Genomic DNA, 25,233 nt, shown 5'->3' on the forward strand with positions numbered 1-25,233 from the left:
GAAATGCTAAAATTCAGTTCTGTTAAATGCTGCTTATGAACTGACAAAGACTGAGTTTGGTTTCTTCTGCTGCTAAAGAAAAACAAAGCCAAGGTGACAGGTCGTTAATCATGAGATGTCAATGCAAGTGCTTTTTTCAGACCATGTTGTCACTGCTCCTTTAGAAATGGGGTGTAAAGCCTACAATTAGCATGTCTTCATTAGATTTTGACCTTGAAATCTGAAAGGTATTTTGTTCTTACTGGTAGTGTACATCACACCTTAATGAAAATGAATCATCTGAGTGGAAGTTACTTTTACTTAAAAACTTCCCCAGCCGAAGAGTTCAGCATTGCAACTATAGTTTCAAATAATACTCCTTTGGTGTCAAGATGAACATAATTGAGTTGATAAAGCGTTTTTTCCCCCCAGAATTCAACTAGTTATTAGGGTTGGTGGCTCCATAATTGGTAGCTAAAACCTACCTTTAAAATAGTTAGTTTTATTGAGTTGATTTTTTTTCTGCTAACATTTACATCATCTGTTTCGCTAACATATGATAATGTGGTGGCGCAAAACCAAGCAAGGCTGCCAGCCTAGCCTGGCTGTACTGTTAACTCTAATAGGAGCTACCTAAGGCCCTAAGATGACTCTGGGGAGATTCCCATTATTAGAAAAAAAAAAAAATCACTCTTAGGGCAATCAGGTGTTCGAATAGGCTGCCAAGGCAGGTTGTGGAGCCACCATCTCTGGAAGTGTTCAAGAGGGGTCTGGATTTGCCACTGAGTGTTGTAGTTTAGTGGTCTAGGGATCTTAGTGGCAGTGCTGGGCGCACAATTGGACTGGATAATCTTAAAGGCCTTTCTTTTCCAGCCTTGATGATTCTGATTCTACTCCATGTGCGTGACCCCGGTTGGCATGGGAGGGCGGCGGAGCAGCGCTCCGAGGCGGGCGGGAATGACGGGGTTGTTTTCCCACGCCAGGAGGGCTGGGTTTGGCTGCCGGCGCTGGCGCCGGGCCCGGCGGGGCCGAGGGCACGGGCCGGGCCCCTCAGCACAGCCCGCGGCTCCGCGCTCCCCGCGCCGGCCGCTCAACGCCGCCTCCGGATCCGCCTTCTCGCGGCACCGTGCGGCTGCTGCCCGGCCAGGGGCGAGGTGGGCACCGGGCGGGCGCCTCATGGCTCCCTGCGGGGGCAGGGCGTTCACACGCGTTCATTTTCAACCACGGCGCCGCTCGGCTCCCGCAGCCTGCGGAGCTGCCCGGCGCTGCGGGTGAAGCTGCTCTGCCGGGCGGGGGTACCGGGGGCCGGCACCGCGCGGGCGCTGCCGGCGGGGGCGCGGGCGGCGGGCGTGTGTGGGCTCCGCCCGCCCTTCCGCCGCGGCGCCCCGCCCCGTCCGCCGCCTCTGCCCGCGGAAGTGAGCGGAGCGGGGATGCGGCCGCGCCGCCCCGGCACTCCGAGGTGAGAGGCGCGGCCGGGCGCCGGGGCCGGGGCGGCGACCGAGCCGGAGCCGCCGCTTGCGCCTCCGTGCGCTGCCCCAGCCGCCTCCCCCGCGCTGCCCCGCGGCCTGCGCTACGGTGCGGGCGGGGCCGGGCGGCCGAGGGGGCTGCGGGCGGGGGTCGCTTCGTGCAGGCAGCGCTTCCCTTCGCCGCTCCGCTGTCTCCTGCCTGGCGCCGAGGATGCGGGGTGCGGGCAGAGCGGGGAAGGGGGGTTACTTGGGGTGAGGGTTTATTTTTAGGAGCGAACGCCCCTCCCCGGGCGGGACGAGGCTGTTGGAGGCGCTGGTGGCGAGGGGGAAGCGGCGGCGCTGCTCCTCCGTGTTGCTGGAGCTGCTGGGCAGCTAATCCTAATCCTCATCCTCGGTGGTCTCTGACAGCTCTGCGGGCTCCCTGGGTGTGCGTGTGCTGCTCTGCGCTGGGCAGCCTATACGGCTTTTTATTTTGATTTTTGTGGTGTTTTTTTTTTTTTTTTTAATGATTTTTTCCTCTTTTAGCGTTGGTTTCTCTTGCAGATGTTGCTGCAGGTGGGGGCAAAGGGAGCACGGTGATTGCCTGGGATCTTGGGGCATTTCTCTCTTCACCTTTCCGCTCCCGCTCCAGCGCTGCTGTTGCTAAAGACTTTTGTAACTATCGACTCAAGTACAATTTCGATGGAAAATGAAGGTAAAGGTCTCATCAGAGTCACTGACTTCATTGGAGCTAAGAGGATTTTTGCATGCAATTTGGTGACAACTCCTACTGGTGCGTGTGTATGTTTTACCGTTCCAGGGGTTCGCAGGGTTGCTCTCGTGTGCTAATCTTGTGGTAGGGATTTTGATCTGCATTTCGAGGTTTTAAGATTTGTAGCATCATCGTTTTTCGTTATTTGTGTTGCTGCTTGTTGAACTGTCAGAGAGATTTTATTCTCTCTCCATATATAAAGTATCTATTGTGCGTTTTAGTGTTCCGTGTGTTTGGAATAGAAATATTTTATTTAGACAGAAGCTTTTTAGCATTAGTTGCTCGGTATTTGCTTAGATCATATGGTTCCCTTAAATTTTTATTTCAGGGTGAGATTGAGAAGCATTAGTTGCATTTTTCTTTGAAATACTTTTTGTATTTATACGTTCTTGAAAATTACTCAAATTTCCTCTCTTGGACAGTATTTAATTAAAAAGTGATACTGAAGTTTTGAGTACTGAAAAAAGATGCTCTATTATGCTTTCCCCTTCTTGTCTAGTTTGGAAATTACTTAACCTGGGGAGTTATTTCAGTTTTTTCCTGTTGCCTTCAGTTTATGCTCTGGGAACCTTGAAAGCCACTTTGCATTGTGACAGTGACTATGAACTTTATTGATTTGGTTTTTTTTTTCATTTTGTATGTTTCTCTTTCTGTTTGATTCTGTGTGTTGAAAATCTCTAAAATTTATTTTTATTACTATGTGTATAAGGGAAGAACCATTGATATTTCCCCCCCCCCCCTTTATGTCATCACTATTCTCTGAAAATGGGTGGGGATTTAGGTGGCTGCTGGATTTGCTCTGCTACAGGTTGTTACATGACATGTTAGATGTCCCTTTTTCTCCCACCCCTCTCTGAAAAGAGGAGGTTTTTTTTTAATTGTTTGATTTGAATGAAGAGCTGAATTGAGATTGAGGGGTAGACCTAAGTTATTTTTTATTATTGGATATTTTTCTGTTTTGAATTATGATTGTCATGGATGACTGGAAAGTTGTGGTAGTTGTGAAATCCAACCCGTGTTGAAAACTGTGTATGTAGGTTGCTATCATCTGGCATTTCAGAACTTTCCTCTAACTTTAAAATCATGTTAGAATATTTTAAATTCTACTGATCATGGCCTCCAGCTGGATATTTGTAAAAGGAGTGTGGACCTTGTTAGGTAGCAGGAATTTTGAAGTGCACAGAGCACCTCTAGAAGATTGGTCTTTGTTTTTAGAGGCTGGATAGCTGACAGAAGTGGGGTCAGTGCCTTTGCATTGCAGTCACTGTTGCAAGTAAAAGGGTTTTGAATGGGCAACGCCCAGGAGGGGGGGAAGGCAAGCAGAGATAATACCACTGAATGGAATCACACTTAAGGGAAAAAAGTATCTGTGTCCCAAAACCCAAAAGGCAGAAAGACTTCTAATACCTTATAGTTCTGTTGCCAAATAAATAGTGTGTCATAGATGGAGTGCACAGTCGAGTTGTGTGTGATAGTGTGGCTCTGTGTTCTGTTCTTCCAAATGCACAAAGATGACATTTCTTATGGAATAAATGAACTATACATAAAAATTAGTATTATTTCTATGGTAGAAATAATATTAAAAAAGGCTATGGCTAGGAGAAAATACTTTAAAGTATGATCAGATCTATATTTCAAAGGCAGAAATGAAGGCTGTGGTTTATTGAGGGTTTTCAAAATGGGGTAGGAGAAAATGATGTATGATAAAAAGACTGAAGTGCTTCTTTGAATGCATGAATTACTTCTTCTCCACTATTTCTGCTCCCATATCCCTTCATCTCATGATTAATTGAGTCTCCAGATGGGCATGGATATTTACAACTGTGTACTGTCTGTTTTGGTGTTCTTGGTATTTCTGAGCCCTTCTTTTTCTATCACTGTGACATTTTGAGGCAGCTGGACACCAACAGCTTTCATATTGGAACTTCCCAGCACTCTTGATGTTCTTTAATGTATTTTTTCCTGGCTGCAGCTGAAAAATCTTTGTAATCTTGTATAACAAAGATTGCATTTAGAATATTTTTAAGCTTTTTTTTTTTCCCTCAAGTATGTGTTTGGAAAGTCTCATAAGTGAATTTTGTGGCTTCTTTCTGTAAGAGGAGCTTTTACTTAAACTGTAGGCAGGTAAGGAAGTCTTGCATAGACAAGACATAATTTTGTAAATTTTGGATCTCTCCATTGATACCTCTAGGCCATTTGAAGTAATTTTTTGTAATGTAGTCTTAAATTTTTTTCTTCCTCTTATCAACATCTTTTAGATTGTGATTTAGGCTGTTTGTTTAAATCAGGATTACCTTGTAGAAGTCTGCCTTTTAGCATAAAAATAAAGAACAGGTTTCATAGACTTTGAGCTTCTTTGAGGTCAGACCATGACCACAAATACAAAATGTTAAATAGGAGTCCTGTTTTGTTTTCAAGGCCTTTAGGTAGGATTTATTTCCATATCATTAAGACCTGAATGGAAGAGGTCAAAGTAACATTTTTCTGCAAAAAAGATTTTCCCAAAATCATATGGAAGGTGTGTGCAAAAAATCAGACCAGGGTTTCATGGGTGGTGGATTTTTGTTTTGGTGGGTTTTTTTAAACGACAAAAATGGGTTTAGTTGCTAAGCTATCAGATTGAAGATCATTGAATAGATTTTGGGTTTTGGGGGCAGTGAGTTTTAGCACCCTGGACTGGCTCATCATGGATTAGGCAGCTGTAAGTCCTAAGGAAGGGGTGGAGCGTGTGTACATGCCACAGACAACAGAGGGGGCAGGGATGCCTGCAGCAGCAGAGGCTTGAAAACAAATTAAATGGTTTCAGAGTGGCATCATCAGTTGTTCATTAAGTAATATCCAAAATAATCAGATTGAAATTTGCAATGGGAAATGTTGGAGGTTCTCAAATGGACTTGGTGTTACCGCTGCAGTTCAAGTTCCTTTTGGGGTGCAGATGAATTCTAAACAAATTAGTAGGTGAAACAAGAAATTTTATGTCAATTGATTACAATTTTTTACTATTTACAGCTTGTAGAAAGCTAGAAACTAATACTTTACACTTATGTTGGCACAAGTTACATCTTTTGAACTTGGAGGTTAAGGTGAGAGACGAGAATTTTTCTCTTTAAAAAAAAAAGTGTGAGTTTTCACTCAAGACCAATTCTATTCCTATATTTAAACAGTACTTAAATAACTGTTAAGTTATTATAGCTTAGAATTAATATGCATTAGAAACATGTATTTCCTTTTTAAATGAACAGTCAGAGTAACCTTTAATCTGTTTGGTTGATGGAGCATTTGATAGTTTTAGCCTTTTCTTTCCCTTTTTCCCCATGCAGGTAACTTGAAAATGTTAATGTATAATAACCTAGAAGTGATTTAACATGGTGTCACTTTGAGTTCAGATGTTGCAGAATGTATGTTTAATTATTTTGCTCCCTTTGTAACTTCTTTACTTGGAGAGTCTATGGTATATATAATCTCATGGTGAGGCAGGAGGAGCATTGCTATAAGGAAAATGCAAACAAAATTCAACAAAAGAGAAACATTTTTTCTTTTTTTTTTTTTTTTTTGGTGAAGAGTGACACACATGCAGTGATTTTGAGCATCTTGGAGTGCTTTTCTGTAGGACTGAATAAAAGGGTCTCCTTTATAGCTGAAAAAAGATCCTGCTTCTGAGCCGTGTTCCTGCACTAGCGTTGTGTTGTGTTGTCTCTCGTGGTTGTTGAGTTTGTCTGGCTTGCAGACTTGGCAGAAGGTTAGCCCAGCCCTTCCTTCCCCTTGCCCTTGTTGGGCTGCTTTCTTGAGTTGGAAAACTGAATGGGTTCATGAAGTGTTTAGGTAATGTGGAAAATGGTGAGGGACAGAGGACTGAGACCTGTTAGCCTCACTCAGTTCCTGACATAATCACGGCTTCCATTCAGTATCAATTCACCCACATACCATGGTGGACTTTTGCAAGAGTGGCATAAGTTAATAAATAGATTTTTAATTGTGAGATCTGCTTTTGATCTAGGGAAAGAGTTCAAATGATACCTAATTGACATTGGGTGATAAAATTGACATTTGCAGTGTGGTTTGTAGAAGCCAGAAGGCATGATAAAGTTACAATGCAGAGAAGAGAGGGAAAATAAAATGCAGTAATCAAGGTATAAATTAGGGACAAGCATCTGTTTCTAGTTATTTGTTTTGTAAACATTCTGCTCCAAACAATTAGAAAGGATAAAATGGATAATGGACTAACAGATGCCACCAACAGAATCTTTTACAGAGGCTTCTAAAATATTTTTAAATCAAAAATTTTCTGCATACATAATTCACAAAAAAAAAGGAAGAAGCATTGTGAATACAGTGTTGCTGCTTTCTTGATACTAACCATAAGAAAATTTATTACCATAAGTGGAGTAATTATGCATTGAGTTATATTTGCCTTTAAATTGACACTGACAGTAGTTAAGTCCTGAGAACTGTGGTAAACAGTAAGTTCAGTATTTTTTTACTTAGAAATTTATTTTATTGCATTATGAAGAGAGTGCATAGCTGTCAAGGATATAATCAGCTATGGGGTCTTGCAGCTTCATTATTTTAAACAAATACTGAGAGAATATTTGTATTGCTGTTTTTGCTCAATACCAGTACATGGCAACTAAATTCTGCATGTCATGGATACATTAGCAGCACATCACAGGGTGGTAAAGCTCTTCATTTTAGTGTTTGCCATTCAAGTGCCATCCTTGATACAGAGAAGCTCAGCACTTCAGAGTGTTATGAGATACAAGCAGGCTTTTGGAGAGCAGCCATATGATCTTATTTCTAAGCTTAAATGTTCTCTTCTGGAAAGTTAGTGACTCTCTGGCGAGATAATTGACTGGTACTTACACCCAAAGTTTTTTGGCCTTTAACTTGTAAAAGGCTTCCAGTGAATCAGGATTTAACCTGAAGCAGGAGCTATTTAGAGTCAAATGAGGTATGGCCAGCAGGGCTCTCTTCCTTGGTCACTGAGTTTCTGAACTGATAAGCTTTGCTTTCATCGAGGCACTAGCATTGATTTACTAATTTTAGTGTGTGCTTAGGATTGTTTATCTTTTTGTTCTTCTGATTAGTAGGTAATGACAAATGTAAGAAATGTCCAAGTGGGCTTTTCCAGTGTTCAAGGAGTTTTTTTGAACAGGAAGATTGAAAACTGAATATTTTGGCCAACCAACTATAGATGGGTCTGATGTGTTTGTCAGTGCCTTTGTGGTAAAGCTGATGCCATCTCCAGGCTTTCAGCAACGAGGCTTTAAACCCATTGTAGTACATCCTCCAGAGTATGCATAAATGCTCTAAATGGTAAATCTTTTGTAGAAATGAAAATAGAAAATGAGTTTGGCATTCTTAAGTTTCCCTGTATTGTACATTAAATGAGCTAAAGGAAGATAAGGTGGTGTTGGAGGTTTAGATGGATTTTTTTTGCCATCACTCTGACAGTCAACAGCACTGCAGTCAGGTTAAGGTATGATTATTTTTGTGAAATGTTTTCTCTAGCTAGAGAGTGGGCAGGTGTCACTCACAAGGTTTGCAAGATAACCACACAGTGTATGCCATGATTACAGCAAACTGCCCATCTTTACTCTTTGCTGGTAGCCTCAGTTGAACTAGATGTCCTACTTTGTTTGTTAAATTAAAGGAGACATTGGGAAACATGCTGGAAGAGTAAAATGTATTCCAGGTGTGGAGACATGTTTCTCAGAGAGTGTTCTTGGAGAGTATTCTTAGGACTTGAAAATAGTTCTTGAGGCTATTGTAGAGTTAATAAATTGCATGATAAGTGGATCATCTTAGTCTTTATTACACTGCCTGAAGTAGATGGGGTTGGGGAAAGGTTGCTTAAATATTTTATGACGTTTAAGGTAGGACAAATGTTGGGATTTAAAATGGTCAGTGCCAGTATTTGATTTCTGTTTCTTATTTGATCAGAAATGCCAAAGTTGTGTGTCAAAGAGTATGGTTCTGCATTATGGTTGTTTCTTGGCCATAGTGAAAGTCCTAAGCACTGCTGAAGTGGTACTGGAATATGAGGCAGGGGTTTTTTCAGGGTTACAGAGCAGCTTACCAGGTATTTCTCATAATTTGGGTGTTTATATTTCTTTGGTAAATGGGTGGCATCTTGCCCTTTCTCTATAAAGTATTATGAAATGACACACAATAGCAAGGGTCTGAAAACTGTGACCTCCCAGGATAAAATTACTCTACAAGGAGAACTCATTAATGCAAATCAGTGTTTTTCTTTCCTTCTGGCTTTTTTAGAGTCAGAACTTTTCTGTGTGAACTTCCTTTGATGTGGGGACTCCTGGTAAATGTTTTAACTAAAATACTGTTGAATAGGAACAATTTTTTTTTTGACTGTTAGAATACAGGACTGCTGCAGCTGTTTCCCCAGAAGTGAAAAATCATCACACTTTTCCAGAGGAGTACATTCAGTAAAAGATAGTAGACAGTAACTTCAAAGCCTTCAAAAAGTATTTCTTTTTCTGAGCAAACAGTGCCTGGTAGAAAACAAGAGGCTCATTAGTTTGCAGACTTCAGTCTTTCGTGGGGTGGGAAGGGACAGCTCTTTGCAGTGACAAGCAAAACATTCTTTTTGCAAATTGGTCGTGGGTGGGTGTTTGTGTCAAATAAGTGTTGGCCCTTCTTGTTCTGAAAGCCTTATTTCCCACAGAGGTATGTGTCAGGGTCTAATGCTCTCTGACCAGGTTCTTTTAGATAACCCACATAAGGAGGGTGCAACATTGAATATTTTGGCAACAAAACTGGTGAAGGTCTGAAGCACAAGTCCTATGAGAAGCAGCTGAGGGAGCTGGGGTTTAGTCTGGAGAAAAGGGGGAGGAGGGGAGACCTTATTGCCCTCTAGAACTGTCTGAAAGGAGGGGGTAGCCAGGTGTGGGTTGGTCTCTTCTCTCAAGCAACTCATGACAGGACAAGAGGACATATCCTCAAGTCATGCCTAGAGGAGGTTTAGCTTGGACATTAGGAGGAATTTCTTCCCAGCAAGGGTGATTAGATACTGGAATGGACTATCCAGGGAGGTAGTGGAGTCACTGTCCCTGTTTAAGGAAAGACTGGATGTGGCACCCAGTGCCATGGTCTAGTCACTGTGGTGCTATTTGGCCATAGGTTGGGCCCTGATCTCAGAGGTCTTTTCCAGCCTAATTGATTCTGTGATATCAAATGTGTGTGTTTGAAGATACTTGATGTTATGTGGGTTTTTTCATTTAGCAGAAGCACACATGCATATGATGTTTACAGTATATTTTATAAGTATCGTTTGTAATTGGCAAAATGTAGGCATTTCAATACACAGTTCAATTGCAGTACCAATGTGATTCCCATTTCCTGTCTCTGTAATATATGCACCATTGTCATGCTGGGCATCCCTCATCACCAGAAAGGATCATGTGGGGTTGAGACCCCATATGGTGCTCCTGAAATTTTTTGGTTCAGTGCATGTGGTCACTAAGCAATGTGAGCCCGACCAGCATGGGGGGGATGCGAACTCAGACATTAGCATTCTTTTGATGAAATTGGGGAGAAACATTCACACCACCAGTTGATCCACTCAGCTGACTGAGGTGTTTATCCAAAGCAAAGGCCACCCTCCTGTCCCACTGTGTAGAGGCCAAGTCAGCCTCTTTGCAACAGCAGTGGTTTGTCACACCCTGCGTTATTTCCTGAGCTTCGTGGGCGCTTCAGCCTCACTCATCTCCTACAAGCCTTCTGTTACAGGGCTCTGTGGTCAGTCACTGTACTTGAGTAGAGTTTGAGGCTCATTTGAGAAGTTGCTGGCCAATCACACTTGGTCTTCATGATTTAATCACACACAAGGTACAAACAGTCTGTAAAGATAAAGCCTTTCTCAAGATATCTTCCAATTTTATGCACAGAATTTAAGTATAAATAAATTAGTTCAAAAGCCAAGAATAAGAGTAAAAATCAGAGTTTACTTAAGGTAAATATGTAGCTTGACTGCATTTATAGTTTGTGAACTTGATTGCACTGGGTTTTATTTATTTTATTAAATCTCTGTGTGCCACACTCAGCTGCTTTTGCCTGCTTCTTCTGCTAGCAGTAGTGGTTAATTTCTCTGAAGATTTAACTCCTGTTAAAATCTAGTGGAATCTCACAGATAAAATCAAGTCATTGTCACAACCATGTTGAGTATTGCTTGTTTCAAAATGGTCTGAGGGCTCTTTGTGTGCTTCTGTCTGCCTTATCTCCACTCGTGGAATCCTGCTATTGCTTCAGGGGTTTGCTTCTGGCTGTACAGTTGGTCTAGGATTTACTGTAACTATTAAGTGTGCCTAATGCCTTTTTTTGTGTGTGTGTGCTTTGCTTTTTGTGTCTTGTCATCACTTGGCCATGGTTCTGTGGCTGGGACTTGTATTGAGGTTCCAGAAGCACTTTGCCTTCTAAACAAGACGAGGAGGGAAAGATGGCATAAACATCTAGTGAGATAGATATTTTTAAGGGCATTGTTAGCTAGTGACTCTGTGGAATCACTGTTGTGATGCTGAGCAATGATCTATTGAAATAGAGAGCTTGATAGCTTAAGAGAGATAGGATAGTTCTGCTTTAAAGAAGACAGTTAAAAATGTGCATCTCCAACACCTCTAGCCACAATGTCCTAATCAGCAGGAGAGGATTTTGCAGTGATTCTTCATATCTGATGGAACTGACAGAAAAAAATGATTTCTTCCATTCTGGGTAGTCTTTTCCTTAAAGGATGCATTTTGCAGCCAAGAGTCTTTGCCTAGTGGGAACTGTGTCCAAAGTCTGTGTGCATCCACAGGGAGAGTCAGATCTTTGTGCCATTGACATCTAGTTATCTCTAGTTCTGTGTGTTTTCAGGATTCCAGACAGTGCAGAAGAATACTTGATATTTAAGTATCTTACTGTATGCATGGGTGTCTGTGTTGCCTCTGTGCACCTATTATCCACGCTCTGGATTGTACAGACTTGGAGAAGAACATGCTTTGTAGGATCTGAGCTTTTTAAACCTTTCAGTATATATCACACATAGCTTGATCATATAGAAAGTTCAGGAAATGGGAAGCTTGTATGTTTCAGTCTGGTGTTCAGTGAAATACCTTTTATTATGTTGAACACTACTGTTTTTTTTCAGTGTGGGGAAGGTAGATTAAAAAATGAAACCTAATTTTTATGGTGGGTGAGGAAGTCCTTATTCTTTTGGGATCCCAGTAAAGAAAGGCACGAAAAGCAGATCACTTCTAATAACTGAGGAAAGGCAATAGCAAGGTATTAAATCATATACCCTTTCTAATGCTGTGAATCCTGACATGATACAGCTTTGGAAGGATCTTTGGTCAGGGCATGGCACATTGTAGATCTTGTTGGCTCATTGTTCATTAGTACTGTTACGGGGTTTTACAGTGCAGAGTCATCCATCACTAATGGTAGTCAGGTCTGGAATCAGAGCTTTGAAGCATCCCATGGACAAAGTGCTCTAATTTCCTTACCTCATTAATGAAACTGCAGTTCCTGAGCTGAGCAAGGTGCATGTAATATTTCAAGTGGGAAAGACAGCACACTGTACACATACTTAAAATGAAATGCACATTGATTAGTTACCCATTGATTAGGTGGACATTCATTAATTGTGCTATTGATTGGACACAGCATGACTCAGTAATGATCACACGGTATCTGTGATAATCACGTACCTGAATGTGGGTCACTGACTGCTCACACAGTAATAATCTTACAGGCAGATCATTACAAATGAGTTGAAAGGTCTTTGCAGTACTTGTATGGCTTGAAAGGGGTTCAGTTTTACAGGGATTGATGGGACAGATTCAGACAGATTTAGTGAGCTGTTCAGATGGACCTGAAGATTCAGAAGGAATCTCAAAGAATTAGAATTTCTTTCAGTACCTCAACTTAAATTTCATTTTTTGCGAACATCTGGGATTTTTTTTCATTTTTGCTGTTCTCTATAGATTTGTTTCTCTACTACCTTTGTGTTTCATACTTGTAGGTCAGTTGAGTAGCTTTATATAACATTTGGAGGGCTTTATATTAGCTAATTAGCCAAAGTGTTCTGGTCACCAGTTTGTCTAAAAATAGATTTTGCTATGAGGGTGTTCTAGATTTTTAGACTGCTCTTGGTGTGAATATGGGTCCTTCCATTTTCATTTTCTGAGCAAGAAGAGATAAAATTGCCCTTAAAAATAATTGTGAAAATATACTGATGTCAGTGAGCCCTACTGATGGATAATGGACTCATCCTGCTAAGCTGAGAAAAGCAATGCTACAGGTAAGCTGTTGGTACTTTATATTGGTCATGGTAGAAGGAAGCTAGGTAGGCTCTTGTAGCCTATAAGAAAGAAGAAACAGTAACACATTGCTGTTAACTAGTTGACAAGATTTTTCTTCAGAGAAAAGAGAAGGGAACTCTGAATTTCTGGTAGTTTAAGCCTTCCAGACAAATTTGTATTTATTTTGTATTTATTTTGATAAACATCCTTTGGTCACAGTTCCATGGTCGTATGATTGATGCATATTTCTTGGCCTAGAAATGATGCTGTGTACCTTGGAAGTGGTCCAAGAAAAGCCCTTCCTGAGGCAGTGGTGTATTTTTGTTAGTTAGCATCCTGCTGCTTTGTTCCTTGCTGGAATCAGCTGCAAGTGGGGAATGGAACGCTGTAGACATAGAAGCTTCAATGGTGATGTATGTGCTGCCTGTATCCAATACCTGACATTGGCCAGTATCATTTCTTAGTCCATATTTCCTTTATCCATAAAAAAACTTGGCCTGCAATGAAATACTGAACTATTTTAAGGTATGAACCGATGAATGATGGAAAATTAATTGCAGCATAGGATGGAAAGAAATTCTGCTATATGTGGGTTGTTTCCAACCCAGAGCACTGTGGTTCTGGGAATAGCTTCTGTTGGGTACCTTAAAGGGTGTTGTGGAGGCCCAGATCTCTGGTGGGCAGCAGTGCAAAGGGATGTAGAGAGCACTTGCCAACATCATAGAATAAATAATTTTTCTAGTCTTGTGGAAGTAAAAGATGCATAGTAAAAGCAAAATCATTTGCTTGAATATAGTTACTGCAGTCCAGCAGATAGCAAGCACAGCTGTTTTTCAGACCTAAATATGTTGGTGTAACATGCTTTATATTTTGTGAGGAGAATAGTGATTGATTTCTCATTGACTAAGCAATTGAAATTTAATTTGTGGCAGGGTTAGACATTTGAAGCTGTTCTTTTCTGAACTGCAAGTGTAGTTTAATCTATAAAGATTGTAGAGGGTTTTTAGAAATTGGATGAGGATCCACGCAGAATTATTGTACCATATGTAATTCTACTCTGGTGAAAGAAGCTGGTTATAAAAAGACTTTCTGAGCCTTTCTCTTTCTGATTCTATATCAGATTTTCTCTGTAGATTTTTCCACCACATAGAGTACAGCGTTCTTTGTAAAAGTGGAAGATAATGTGATTGAAATACATTCAATATGACTGGCTTTTTTGAGTCTGTCACAAAAAGGTTGTCAAAATAAGCTTTGTTGTTGCACTGTAGTTCTGTGCTAATAAAGAATTATTTTGAAAATAAACCTGGTCACTTAGAGAACCTTAACATTTCTGTTTAAGAATATTTAAATTCTTAAAATAATCTTTAAAAACGTTATTAGACTACCTGAAGCCCTAATTGATAATATTAGGGAAATGATCTGTTATGTGTCCTTTTTTGGAGTTGTTGTTTGTGTTTAGCAGTGATGTCAGTTGTTACAGGGAAAAAGATTTTTCTCAGCACTAAAATTTGTAATGGCTGTCAGTTCATTTCTGCATGCCCTTACTGGGAAGGCATGGTTGCTCAGCATTTTTGTTGAGAATGTGGAATCACTTTGGTCAAAGTCACATGTTTGTGGGCTTGTTTTGGAGCACCACTTAGGCTTAAGAATTTTCTGCCCAAAACTGGTGTTTGGTAGCTACAAAGAAAATGAGCTACAATAGTAGAGTACGTGGCCAACAGTGTGCAATATAGAAAATGAAGATTCCAGCATTTTATGTCCCAGAAAAGGTATGGCAATCTCTTAATGTGTTGTCACCTTTAGGTACTCAGGTTTTAAGTCTCAGCACCCATAGAGGAGTTATATACAGTAATGCAGTAATTATTTTCTAAAGCATAAACCTGCCAGCTGAAATTCTGTGCAAGTACAATGTGAAAGCCATTTCTGTGGTCTGCATGTTTGCATGTTAGGTCTCTTCCAGTTAATGGTGGGGGCTTGTGTGTACAGCATGAAGTAGTAATTGTGGCTGCAGTGAGACAGTCAGCAGGAAGAGTATCACTCCAGCTTCTCATGTAAACAAAAATCAGAAACTCTGAAGTTTCATTAAATATCAAAGCAGTGCTGACCTATGCAATCAGTGTTGCTATTGCGTTCTTCTGCAGTTCACAAAATTTTAGCTTCCTAAAATTACAGAAAACATTATTTTTTTATGGCATTGATTTGAAGCTTTTGTACTGTAGTCAAGTTTTATGGTTTTACTTGCATCTGTACTCTTGTTTGAGGTTTTCTTACTGGTGTTTCTCCTTTTTTATGTACAAGAAAATGTAAGTAGGCCTGCTTAGAGCACCTTCATTAATGACTAGAAAGTAGGAGCAGGAAGTGAAATTTATCTGGGCTGACTTTCTGACTAGATATTGATGATAATGAGCTAAAGGATTATTAAGTTGTTTTGCTGTTAAGATCTTTGCCATCAGTGAACATATGAGAGAAATTATTGTTCTCACTTGCATGTCCTGTGTTTTATTATTGCAGGTGGTAACTGCATGAAAATAAGATGAATTGTAGATTTTTTAAAGTGCAATGTTTATAAAAAACTGCCTTTGAATGGTTTAAATACTTAATTGCTCTGGCATGTGTTGTTTAAAATAAAACATTAGCACTCTCCTTCCCTTCAGACTTTGGTTTTGTTTCTAGGTTGCACGTCTTCAAAAAATCCCTGATGGTGACAATGAGACAATGATTCCTGTACTGTCTTCAAAAAAAGCAAGTGAATTGCCAGTTGATGAAGTAGCAAGTATTCTGCAAGTAAGTAAATTTTTCATATCAAAAGAATGTACTGATGCTAGCAAGCAATAAGTGTGATATTTCTTAAGGACAGATCTTGCAATTGAATGTTGATGCATTATCATGTAGTTTCATGTTAGCTATTACCTGCTTCTAAAAGCAAGTTGATTTTTAACTTTTTACTAGAAATGCTTTAATCTCTTAATATTAAAAAAAATTTGGACATTTGCAGGGGGAGTGAGATTGAATTTGAAAATGTTTGGATTTGTCTGCTTTGAACATTGCAATTTGTTAATAAAAATCCTAGAGTCAATCTTGCTATAAAATTCTGTCCTGGGTTTTTCTTTTTGTATTGCTTCCATTTCCCTAAGGAATCTTTAATGTTCTTAATTTATTTTGGTAGCCTCCATCTTAAGTGGAGAAACAGGACTGAGAAAGCTACCCATTGACAGATTTATGAACCATTCAGCCTGGATTAATTTTCATGATAGATGGTCTTTTTTCATTTTCTGTATGCTTGACTGCTTGAGGAGTACACCATGATAAATATTGGTCACTGACAACTCAAGATTTTGAAGCTATTGCAGTCATTTGGCTGAGTCACTGAACTCCTGCCATCACCCTCAAGAGTCTGAAGGATGTCCACATTTTGGTTTGTTGTAGAGTTTTTTGCAGGAAAGTTCAGCAGTCATTTACAGATGTGAAGCAACATTTGCTTCCATAGTTCTTCTGTGAATTTTTGATTGAATTCCTTAAATACTGCCAGAGTTTTAAAATAATTGTTACTTTAGTACAAACAGTAGTTCCAAGCTTGCCTTTCTGATGTTGCCCAGATTGGTATAATCGAAGGCTGTGTATTTGGGTGTGAGAATTTACCCCAGCTTCTCAGTGTAATTGGTGTTTCAATCTTTGCATATTTTAATAGGCTAATCTTCAGAATGGCTTAAAAAACTGTGAAGTTTGTCATAGACGGGCATTCCATGGATGGAATGAATTTGATATTAGTGAAGATGAGCCACTGTGGAAAAAATATATATCCCAGGTGAAGATTTTTGTCCTTTTTGCTTTTTGGTTTTAATACTTTTCAGTAGTTTTGCTCTTTATTTTGTTTTGCTTAGCTTTTGTATACATGAACATATTTTGATAAAAGTGGGAAAAATCTAGTTGAGTGGGAAACTACAGCTTTTAAAATTTATATCTAATTTACCTATTGAAAAAGCTTTTACTTAGGTGTGTATCTATAAACATCATAGTGTTTTGATTGTGATTTGTTCTTAAATGTATGTTCATAGGTATCCAAAGGGTGCCATTCATAACTGGCCTGAGGGCTAGAAAAGCAGAATAAACTTCCCTATAGTCAAACTTGGTCCTGAGTTGTACTAAGATCAGAGAACAATGCATATGACCGTTGGTAAATATTTAAATGGAATGTGAAATATGAAGAACCTGATAGGAAATTTCAAAAAGCAAAACCGCTGCCTTTGATCTGAGGGTGGGGGTGGGACCAGCCTTGATTCTGGTGTTGAGCAGAACTGGCAAGAGTCAAGTGTGAATTTGTTTCTTGCCAGTGTGATATATCTCAAATACATATATACATATCTGATGTGAAAGTGTCACTACTTTCTCCTGCCTACCCATCCCGCCTCCCAGCTATACAAGATATTTGCACAGAGGATTCTTCTAATGAATTTGTAATGGTAAACCTTTTGGTCTGTGTTTGCTGCACCTTGGCTGTGCTGCAGTGCAACCCTGAAGTTGCACTCTGTGGTTGACTCTGTGCTCCTTGGGAGAGATTAAAAAGACATTCAGTGCTCTGATGATGGTAGTGGTGGGAACACATCCCATCCTGCTGTACTCTGGCGTTAATGCTTTATTTTCAAGTGTGTAGGGTCAATTACTCAGATACAACAGAACACTTCTAAGGCATATTGCCCAGGACTATTTTAGATGGGATGTATTAAGATTCATACTTGCTTTGAGTGTGCTTATCAGATCTGCTTTTGGAATGTTCTTCAACTGAATTGTAGGAATGTTCTTTTTTATACAATTTGTCAAAAAAATCACGTTAGCAACTAGCTGTCATAGAAGAAAGATCCTTTATTGTTTTAGCCTTAAAAAACTGGAAATCATATGATCTAAAAGGAAAACTTTTATCTTGTAAAAGAAGAAATCATGAATTGAAAGTTAAGAAATATATTGCTACCTTAACAGTGATCAGTTGCTGGAACAGGATCAGTCTTTTACCTCAAAGACATTTTGAATGTATTTCAGGCTTCTTTTTGTATGTTTGAATACAGTATAAACAGTTATAGGAGATTATTCTTTTTGCATTTAAAATGTGAATCAAGAAATGTAAGAAACATTTTCTTCCTGTTACATATTGAATACAGTCTATTCAAGGTCTTTGATATTTAAAAGAAAATGCCCCAAGTAAGCATCTGAACTGTAGAGTTAGCTTTCCTTTGCGCTGCTAGGTTATAAATATTTTAATAATGGAATAATATGTTTCAAAAATAGATCTGGTGTGCTCTGAGGGGGTAGGTAAAATGGCCTTTCTGTCAAGAGTGTGGCTGAATTACTATTCTGTTTCATTTCAGTTTAAAAATCCCCTTATTATGCTTCTCCTGGCATCTGCAGTCATCAGTGTTGTAATGCATCAGTTTGATGATGCTGTCAGTATTACTGTGGTAAGCAATTAAAATTCTGTCTTGGTTGGGAGTACTTGGGAATGTGTGACCACATGTGTGTTCAGCATCATGAGAGTGCCAGTGTGGGGTGGTATCACTTGATTACAGTTACTGAGTTGGATTTGTGTGTTATCGTTAAATCCATTTAGTTCGTGACTGGATTTTGGTTTTTTTGTGCTCTTTGATTGAGAGCAATACATATCAAAATACATCTATGAATAATTTTTGGCTGCTTCTTGCATCTTTTCTATTGGTAAAATGCCTGTCTTTAGGCATTTGTTCAGAGAAGCAATTTTTGGTGTATTCTCTGTAATTTTAATCTAAAATTATGCTTTAATTTCAAATTGAAGCCAACAAAACCCTTCTGTGAATTTACTTGAAAGATGTAATCTTTTAAAACATGAAGTAAAACCTGAACTGTCTAGAAATCACAGAAGAAAGATAGAAGCTGAAATAATAAATTGTTGTAGAAGGTTGCAGTTAAATAGGGTGCTAAACTAGTGAGCCAAATATAGTACTCATAACTGTTTGTCACTGCAATTGGCACAGAGAAGAAAACTGTAATCCCTTTGACCTTTTAGGGGTCATAGGTGGTGACTGAAAATCATGATTTCTGTATGACTAGAGGCACGTCCTAGCTGGGTTTTTTTTCTGTTTTCTCTTGCCTCTGTACTTTCTGTGTTGACTTTACTTTTGTACATAACTCAGGGTAACTGGAGGTTTGCTCCTAACCCCTCTAATTTTTTATAGAGAGTAAGTGCCTTTGAAAGACAAGCTGTGTGACCTCTTAAAGATGAAACTTGCAATTTTGAATTTGAGTGTAGTGTTAGTTTGGAATAGTTTGTTGTGTTCCTAAGTTGGATGTAGGTAAATTGTTGTATTATGAAATATATTTAATTATTGTGGCTGAAAGTTGACTTATTTAATGTTTTTTCCCCTTGGTTATTGCCTTTAATTCTATTTCTTAGCCCTTCTGAGCAAGGCAATGAGAAAAGACCAAGACATTTAGTGTAAGAGAGGAGTAATTTCTGCATTCTTTGTTAGAGCCTGGGAAGAAATCTTTTAATAGCCTTGTGAACATTAGTAGAAATATCTTAAAATACAGCAAAAAAGTGTGATTGAGTTAAAAGTATCAGCTGTGGGTTTTGTCTAACTTCTGACTAACATGTACCATTTAGTCTTGTTATTATCAATAATGCCCACTTTATCACCAAGTGAACATTTGTTTTATTTCATTTTCAGATGGTAGTGCACTTTTTCTATGACTATGCATTGTGTTCAGAGCCTTGGCAACAAAACTCATTTGCTGCTAAAGATCAATGACATATATTACTTTTGGTGGCATTGCTGTCTTGAGCTGCTTCTGCCATCCTTTTAGCTCTGCTGGTACAAATGTAAAACCTCTTGACCTGGACTGGGAACTGATGAAGATTAAAAGAAAAATAAATTCATTAAATACTTTCCATTTGGCTTCTTAATGCAAGCCATTACACACAGACACAAGCTGAGAGACTGATGTGAGGCTAGGAATGCAAAGCTTTTTCAGGTAGTGTGGTCTGTGGAGTATAATATAGCCTCCAAAAACCATGCAGCTGTGGTGGAAATATTCCATGGAAAGATGAAATATATATAGTTATTTCCTCATATTCAGTTGGTGAGGCTAATGTTACTATCACAAGTAAGGTGGTTTTATGTGGATTTATTCAAGAGTTCCAGAGAGTTTTTCACTTGCAAAATGGTAATATCTTGGTTATTTTTAGTAGTAGCTGTGTGTACTTGAAAGGCTTAATTAATGGTTGTTGTGTTACAGTTCTGGAAGGAATCAGTGTAACAACTCAGCTTGAGTAACAAATTCAGTTAATGTAGCAAAACTAAATATGAGAGTGTATTGAAGGAGAAGATGGGACTTGCTCTATAGTGAACTCTGATCTTTGTTGTTTCCTGAAACAGATTTATTTCATTTGCTCACTTTCACATCACATGCTTGGAAGCCCTGTAATGTTTATGTTGAAGTGTTGCAACCAGAATTGTATGTGATAGAGGGGACTATGAAGGCTGCTCTTGAGGCCTTAGTACTTATCTTGGATTTTTCCTAATAAGCAACATTTTTTAGCTTTTTTGTTTGGGATCTCTGACATCCTGTCTGTTTGGGTTGTGCCCGGTGTCCTGTTTGACTCTGTGAGTGCCTCGTGCAGTTTCTGAGGCTCATCCTCCTCTTGTTCTTGCTAGAATCTTTTATGGCTCCAGACTGGTTCTTCAGCTTGCTGCCTTTTATCTAGTCTTTGTGTTATCTTGGTATTTGAATGAAACCACATCTGTGATGCCCTATAGTAGTTAACACACCTTTGTTCTGGTCACAGAAAACACCAGTCAGATTTTCTATTTGTGTCATGGGTTTCTTTCCATTGCTGTCTCTTACTCACTGTTTAGAAACAGGAAGCAGAGGCAGTTTTTCAAGTTTGCTATCTAGATATTAATCTTATTTTTAGTAAAATCAGGTTAATGCATTCTTGGACATCACTGAAGCAGGTGGAAATAGATAATGGCATTGCTTTTATGACAGACCTGAGAGATACAGAGTGATTTTGACCATGAGAAAATTAGTTTGTTTCCAAATCATCTTGTTAATATGTAGTAACAACTATGACTGAGCAAAATCAAATATGATTGCTTTCTTTCATGGTCATTTGGAATGCTTTTATCTCACCCACTTCTGTTCTCTTGCAGGCAATAGTCATTGTTGTTACAGTTGCCTTCGTTCAGGTAAGACAGCTGTTGCCCAAATAAGATCATTGCTTTTATGTGAATTCCTTTATTAAAAAGACTGAAGCAGTTGTCTTGGTGCATTGTGCTGTGAATGGTTGAGTAATGTGCTTTCATCCAAGTCTTTGCCTTTCCTAAAGTGCATGATTTGTTCTGCGTTAACCATGTTGACATTTATGCACCTGTATCAGTATTATACTCAGCAATAAGAGTACTTGTAAGGAAGTCCTTGTGATAAACAGTGTAGAAGTACATAAACATCTAACTTCATAGAAAAGATTTTGAAAATGTAGCTCTTGCTTAAATTTTGTGCAGAAATAGAAACAAAGATTGTCTTCATTTCCCAAGTCATAAAAAAGTTTTCTTTCTGTAAATGCACAGTTTTAGTCAGGGTGTGCCCAAACCAGAATTGCTTTGTCTGTTTGTACTTTATGTCTTTAATTATCTTAATTTTGTAACCTGTTTTTTGAGTTAAAGGTGAGCTGTGTTACCTTGGCTGTTGGGGGGCTAAGAACATGAGCACAGTATTTTTGGTACTCATTTGTTAAACTGTAGCATTCAATAATGTGTCTGATCCCTGAATGCTTCTAGGAAGTATTACAAAGACCTGAAGATATTGAAGGAAAATGCAAAGAACTTCTGCTATTTTTTCAGAAGAAATGCATGTAGGCAAATCTGTAAAATTTTTCAGTGTTGGGATCATATTTGCTTTTTAACCTATCTGATATAGAACTGTTGAAAGTCATCTCTTATCTGTTTGGAATATTACTTAATACAACTTTATTAATGAAATAAATTCCATTAGTTGTCTTTTATGTTGTGCAAGTTTTCCCTGTTTAAACTATGATCTGCTTTATTTAAAAAAAAATTTCTCTGCAGGAGTACAGATCAGAAAAATCTCTTGAAGAGCTTAGTAAACTAGTGCCTCCAGAATGCCATTGGTATGTAGTTTTGTCCTTCAAGTCCTAAAGTAAATCATAAAAAGTTTAATCTGAAATGAGTAAATGGGAAAGACTTTACTGAACTTTGTTCCTTTGTGTCAAATTTTTTTGCTGACATAGAACACACTTTGCTTTTGCTCATTTTAAAGATTGTTTTATGAACCTAAAACACTACACTGTGTGGTTGTGTCTTTGAACCCTTCCAGTGGTGTTACTGGCCCTGTAAGTTCTCAGAAACAAGCAGCAAGTTAGAAATATTTTGCTAAAGTGTGTAGCATTGCAAAGTGCAATGGTGTGAATGCTTTTCTCAGCCAAAATGCCAGAGAAGTCACTCTCACTGCTCTTTGTGCCTACAGTGTGCGAGAAGGTCGGGTGGAACACACACTTGCAAGAGATTTAGTGCCAGGGGATACAGTCTGCCTGTCAGTGGGAGACAGAGTCCCAGCTGATCTACGGTTATTTGAGGTATATTCCTAACTTGGATTTAATATTTAGTAACTTTACTTTCTGTGGGACACAGGGGAAGGGAAGCTAGCCACTGAGTACTGAAGTGCAGTAAGTGTTCTTGTTTGAAGTTCACAACTATCTTGATAGAATATTTGATATAATTACTTTCCAAATGTCACATACATTCTTAACCAATGTATGTCGTTTCTTACTGTAGGACAGGAGAAAGACTTTTTCAATTTTATATATTATGTATTCTTGAAAATGCTATCTTTTCCCTCTCAATGTTAAATATGTTGTAAAAACATTGTTTTCAGTCCGAATGCTAAGATATTTTGGCATCTGGTTGAAGGTGGTTTTCACTCTTTATTTGCATTACATTTTGAGGCGTAGTTCCACTGTTCTCCAATAGTGGAATATCAGAAAAACTTGTGAAATTGTGCTGGTGTAATCTTTTCTCTCTGACACTTTTTTGTCAGTGTGTGTTGTTGTATCTTCTAGTTTACTGAATACTTAATTTGTGGTATTAGCGCTGCTGGAAGTGCTTGAGTTAAAGCAATTGCACTATAGCAGTACTTGAACATTCTCTAAAAATGAAGTGAAATGTATATCTGTATATTAATCTGTCATATTTTGGTGGCCTTAGTTGAATAATGTTATTTTTCTGTCAGATTGGGCATCCTCAGTATGCTCAGTTTGCTCAGAATCTGGGCCATCTATCCTGGTAAAGTAGTGTCTGGATATAAAAATCTGTATGTCCAGGCTAGCCACAGCTGATAGTTAATTAATCAGTATTCATTTCATGACAAATTCTAAATTAACTAGTTGACAAATTTGTTTGGATTGTGTTGTTTGACTCTGTGGTGTAGTTGCTACTTGAGTGGGTTTATTTTTTATGACTGCAAACACTCTGCTTCCCTTGGCAATTGTGCAGTCCCTGCATTGTTATGAAACTGCTGTTGCAGCAGCACCTACTTTCCTGCTCATATCTGATACCATGCTATGATAGCAGTATGCTTAGGCCTCTTGCAAAGCAAAGCAGAAATGGAATTAGAAGTTTCTCAGCTGTCTGCAGCCCTTCACTAGATGAGAATTTTTTCCATCGTAAACTATTCTTGCAGATCATTTAAAAATAAGAGCATGTCATCTTATTTTCCTCTGGTGTCTACTGGGCATTGCTACAGGATGGTGGGTTTTAAAAAGGAATTATATGGAGATCACATTTTCAGAGAAAGAACTAGATTTGTTCTGCATGTTCTCATTGATGCTGTCCTAGAAAACTGTAGAAATGATAAGTAGGCACTATTTGCTTTGGGAAGGCATTTGTACAAATGAAAACTTTTCTTCACTGGTCTGATTTTTTGGCGACAATCTTGATTTTTAAAATGAATTTGCAGATCTTTTCTGGCCTAGGTTTTCTGTATGTTAATGAGTGGTCCATCAAGTTTTCTGATCTTCTCTAAAGCCAGCACATTGAATCAAAAACTAATATACCTATAACAGTGTAGACATGAAACACCATTCCTTTTGGTAGTGGCAATGAATACTACAGAGCTCGTGGCGAAATTTGAACAGTAGCAAAGTGGCATCTTCATCTTCCATCTTTCACTCTGGTGAGAGCTTTGTAGGAGTGCTTGTTGCTCTGTTGATCCTTAAAATATTGACATGTCTCCTAATCATATTAATACATTGGTTATATTTTAATGGTCAAAATTGTGAAACTTACCATTTCGCTTCCAAATACTTACAAAATATTGTCATTTTTTTAACCTATTTTGTTTTCAAAGGCTGTGGACCTTTCTGTTGATGAATCCAGTCTCACAGGTGAGACAGCTCCTTGCTCTAAGTCTACAGCTCCTCAGCCAGCAGCAACCAATGGAGACCTTACTTCTAGGAGCAATATTGCTTTCATGGGGACATTGGTCAGATGTGGAAAAGCAAAGGTAAAATCATTATTGAGAGAAAAGGATATGTTCCATGTTTTAACTATTTGAAAGTGGTTGTTACTTTTTAATTTTAACTCCCAGTGATTAGTGTGATACTTTGCACAGCTTTTCTCACTGCTGTTTTTTGATACACTAGTTTAATAAGAAAACTGTTGCCATGAGAGCTCAAATTCATAGGGAGTAGATGATGTGAAACTCCTCTGTCCAGTTTGTGGTGTTTTACTTCTAAAGCTAGACTCAGGTGTTTGAAAATGTGTAACAGAAAATATGGTTCTGGCTAGTATTAGGTGTTACCAGTTTGAGTTTTGCTACTGGTAGTTACTAAGTACTTCAGCCGTACACAGTAAAGCAATTTGTTTTACTGAGGCAAAAGGTTTTTTAGGAAAAAATCCCTACTTGTGACAAGAACTAATTCCATAAACCAAGTTAAAATTTTTATTGGGCTAAATGGCATTTGCCCATGATTGGAGTAAAATCTGTTGATAACAACAACTAACATTAAAACTTCAGATTTGATTTTGCTTTATCTTTATGTTGTGTTTTGGTTTTTTTAGGGGATAGTTATTGGAACAGGAGAAAACTCTGAATTTGGGGAGGTTTTCAAGATGATGCAAGCAGAAGAGGTAAGAGAAGATATTTAGAAGCAAAGGCAGTTTGAAAGTGTGTATTTCATTCATTAAAACTTTGAATTTATTCTGTAGGAACTTAGTTAAACATACATTGTTTTCAGTATTTCCCTTTCCTCTAGTGAAGCACATCTTTTAGCTCTTGGACATGAAAGTAGTAATTGAATGCAGTGCAACAAAATATCCATAGCTGACCTAAAGATACTAACTGTGAATATAATACTCTGCACCTGTCTAAATATTTACATAGCTTTCTGTTTTGCTAAATTGAATTTTCTGTAGATGATTAAAAACATTCCTTCTGAAATATAACTGGCTTTCCAGGGCTCTAATGCCTGTATTTTGAAAATCAGTTTTATTCTTGCTACCAAGAGCTTTTTTGGTCTTGGAGAAAGTGCAGTAGCTTGTAGTTGGCGTGATGTTTTGTTTGTTTAATGGAGTTTTTTATAAGACATTTTATATTAGATTTATTGCAGATATCACAAAGCCCTAGAAAAATATTTCTAATAAATATTTGATTTCATTGAAGTATTTTTGACTCTCATTGAATTCTGTGAAAGAACAGTCTG

At 38.6% G+C, this 25,233-nt stretch overlaps 1 protein-coding gene across 9 annotated transcripts in view; it reads left to right on the forward strand.

Moving 5' to 3' along the window:
• The window catches only part of ATP2C1 (ATPase secretory pathway Ca2+ transporting 1), a 61,983-nt gene that overhangs the window by 16,318 nt on the left and 20,432 nt on the right, over nucleotides 1-25,233 (forward strand). The window contains exons 1-10 of one of the 9 annotated variants that reach the window (XM_077177610.1): nucleotides 984-1,133; nucleotides 1,989-2,139; nucleotides 15,165-15,275; nucleotides 16,180-16,296; nucleotides 17,852-17,941; nucleotides 20,669-20,704; nucleotides 21,584-21,645; nucleotides 22,002-22,110; nucleotides 23,880-24,035; nucleotides 24,593-24,661. In XM_077177610.1, the coding sequence (XP_077033725.1) occupies nucleotides 2,134-2,139; nucleotides 15,165-15,275; nucleotides 16,180-16,296; nucleotides 17,852-17,941; nucleotides 20,669-20,704; nucleotides 21,584-21,645; nucleotides 22,002-22,110; nucleotides 23,880-24,035; nucleotides 24,593-24,661 (756 nt within the window). In that variant the 5' untranslated portion in view covers nucleotides 984-1,133; nucleotides 1,989-2,133. Of the gene's footprint in view, nucleotides 1-983; nucleotides 1,134-1,280; nucleotides 1,439-1,538; nucleotides 1,664-1,755; nucleotides 1,873-1,970; nucleotides 2,140-2,194; nucleotides 2,218-15,164; nucleotides 15,276-16,179; nucleotides 16,297-17,851; nucleotides 17,942-20,668; nucleotides 20,705-21,583; nucleotides 21,646-22,001; nucleotides 22,111-23,879; nucleotides 24,036-24,592; nucleotides 24,662-25,233 lie in introns of those variants that run through there. The other 8 variants (XM_054633808.2, XM_077177604.1, XM_077177633.1 and 5 more) reach the window with 8 other exon arrangements.

This window comes from Agelaius phoeniceus, chromosome 1 (genome assembly GCF_051311805.1).
Source record: "Agelaius phoeniceus isolate bAgePho1 chromosome 1, bAgePho1.hap1, whole genome shotgun sequence".
Classification (NCBI taxonomy): Eukaryota; Metazoa; Chordata; class Aves; order Passeriformes; family Icteridae; genus Agelaius; species Agelaius phoeniceus.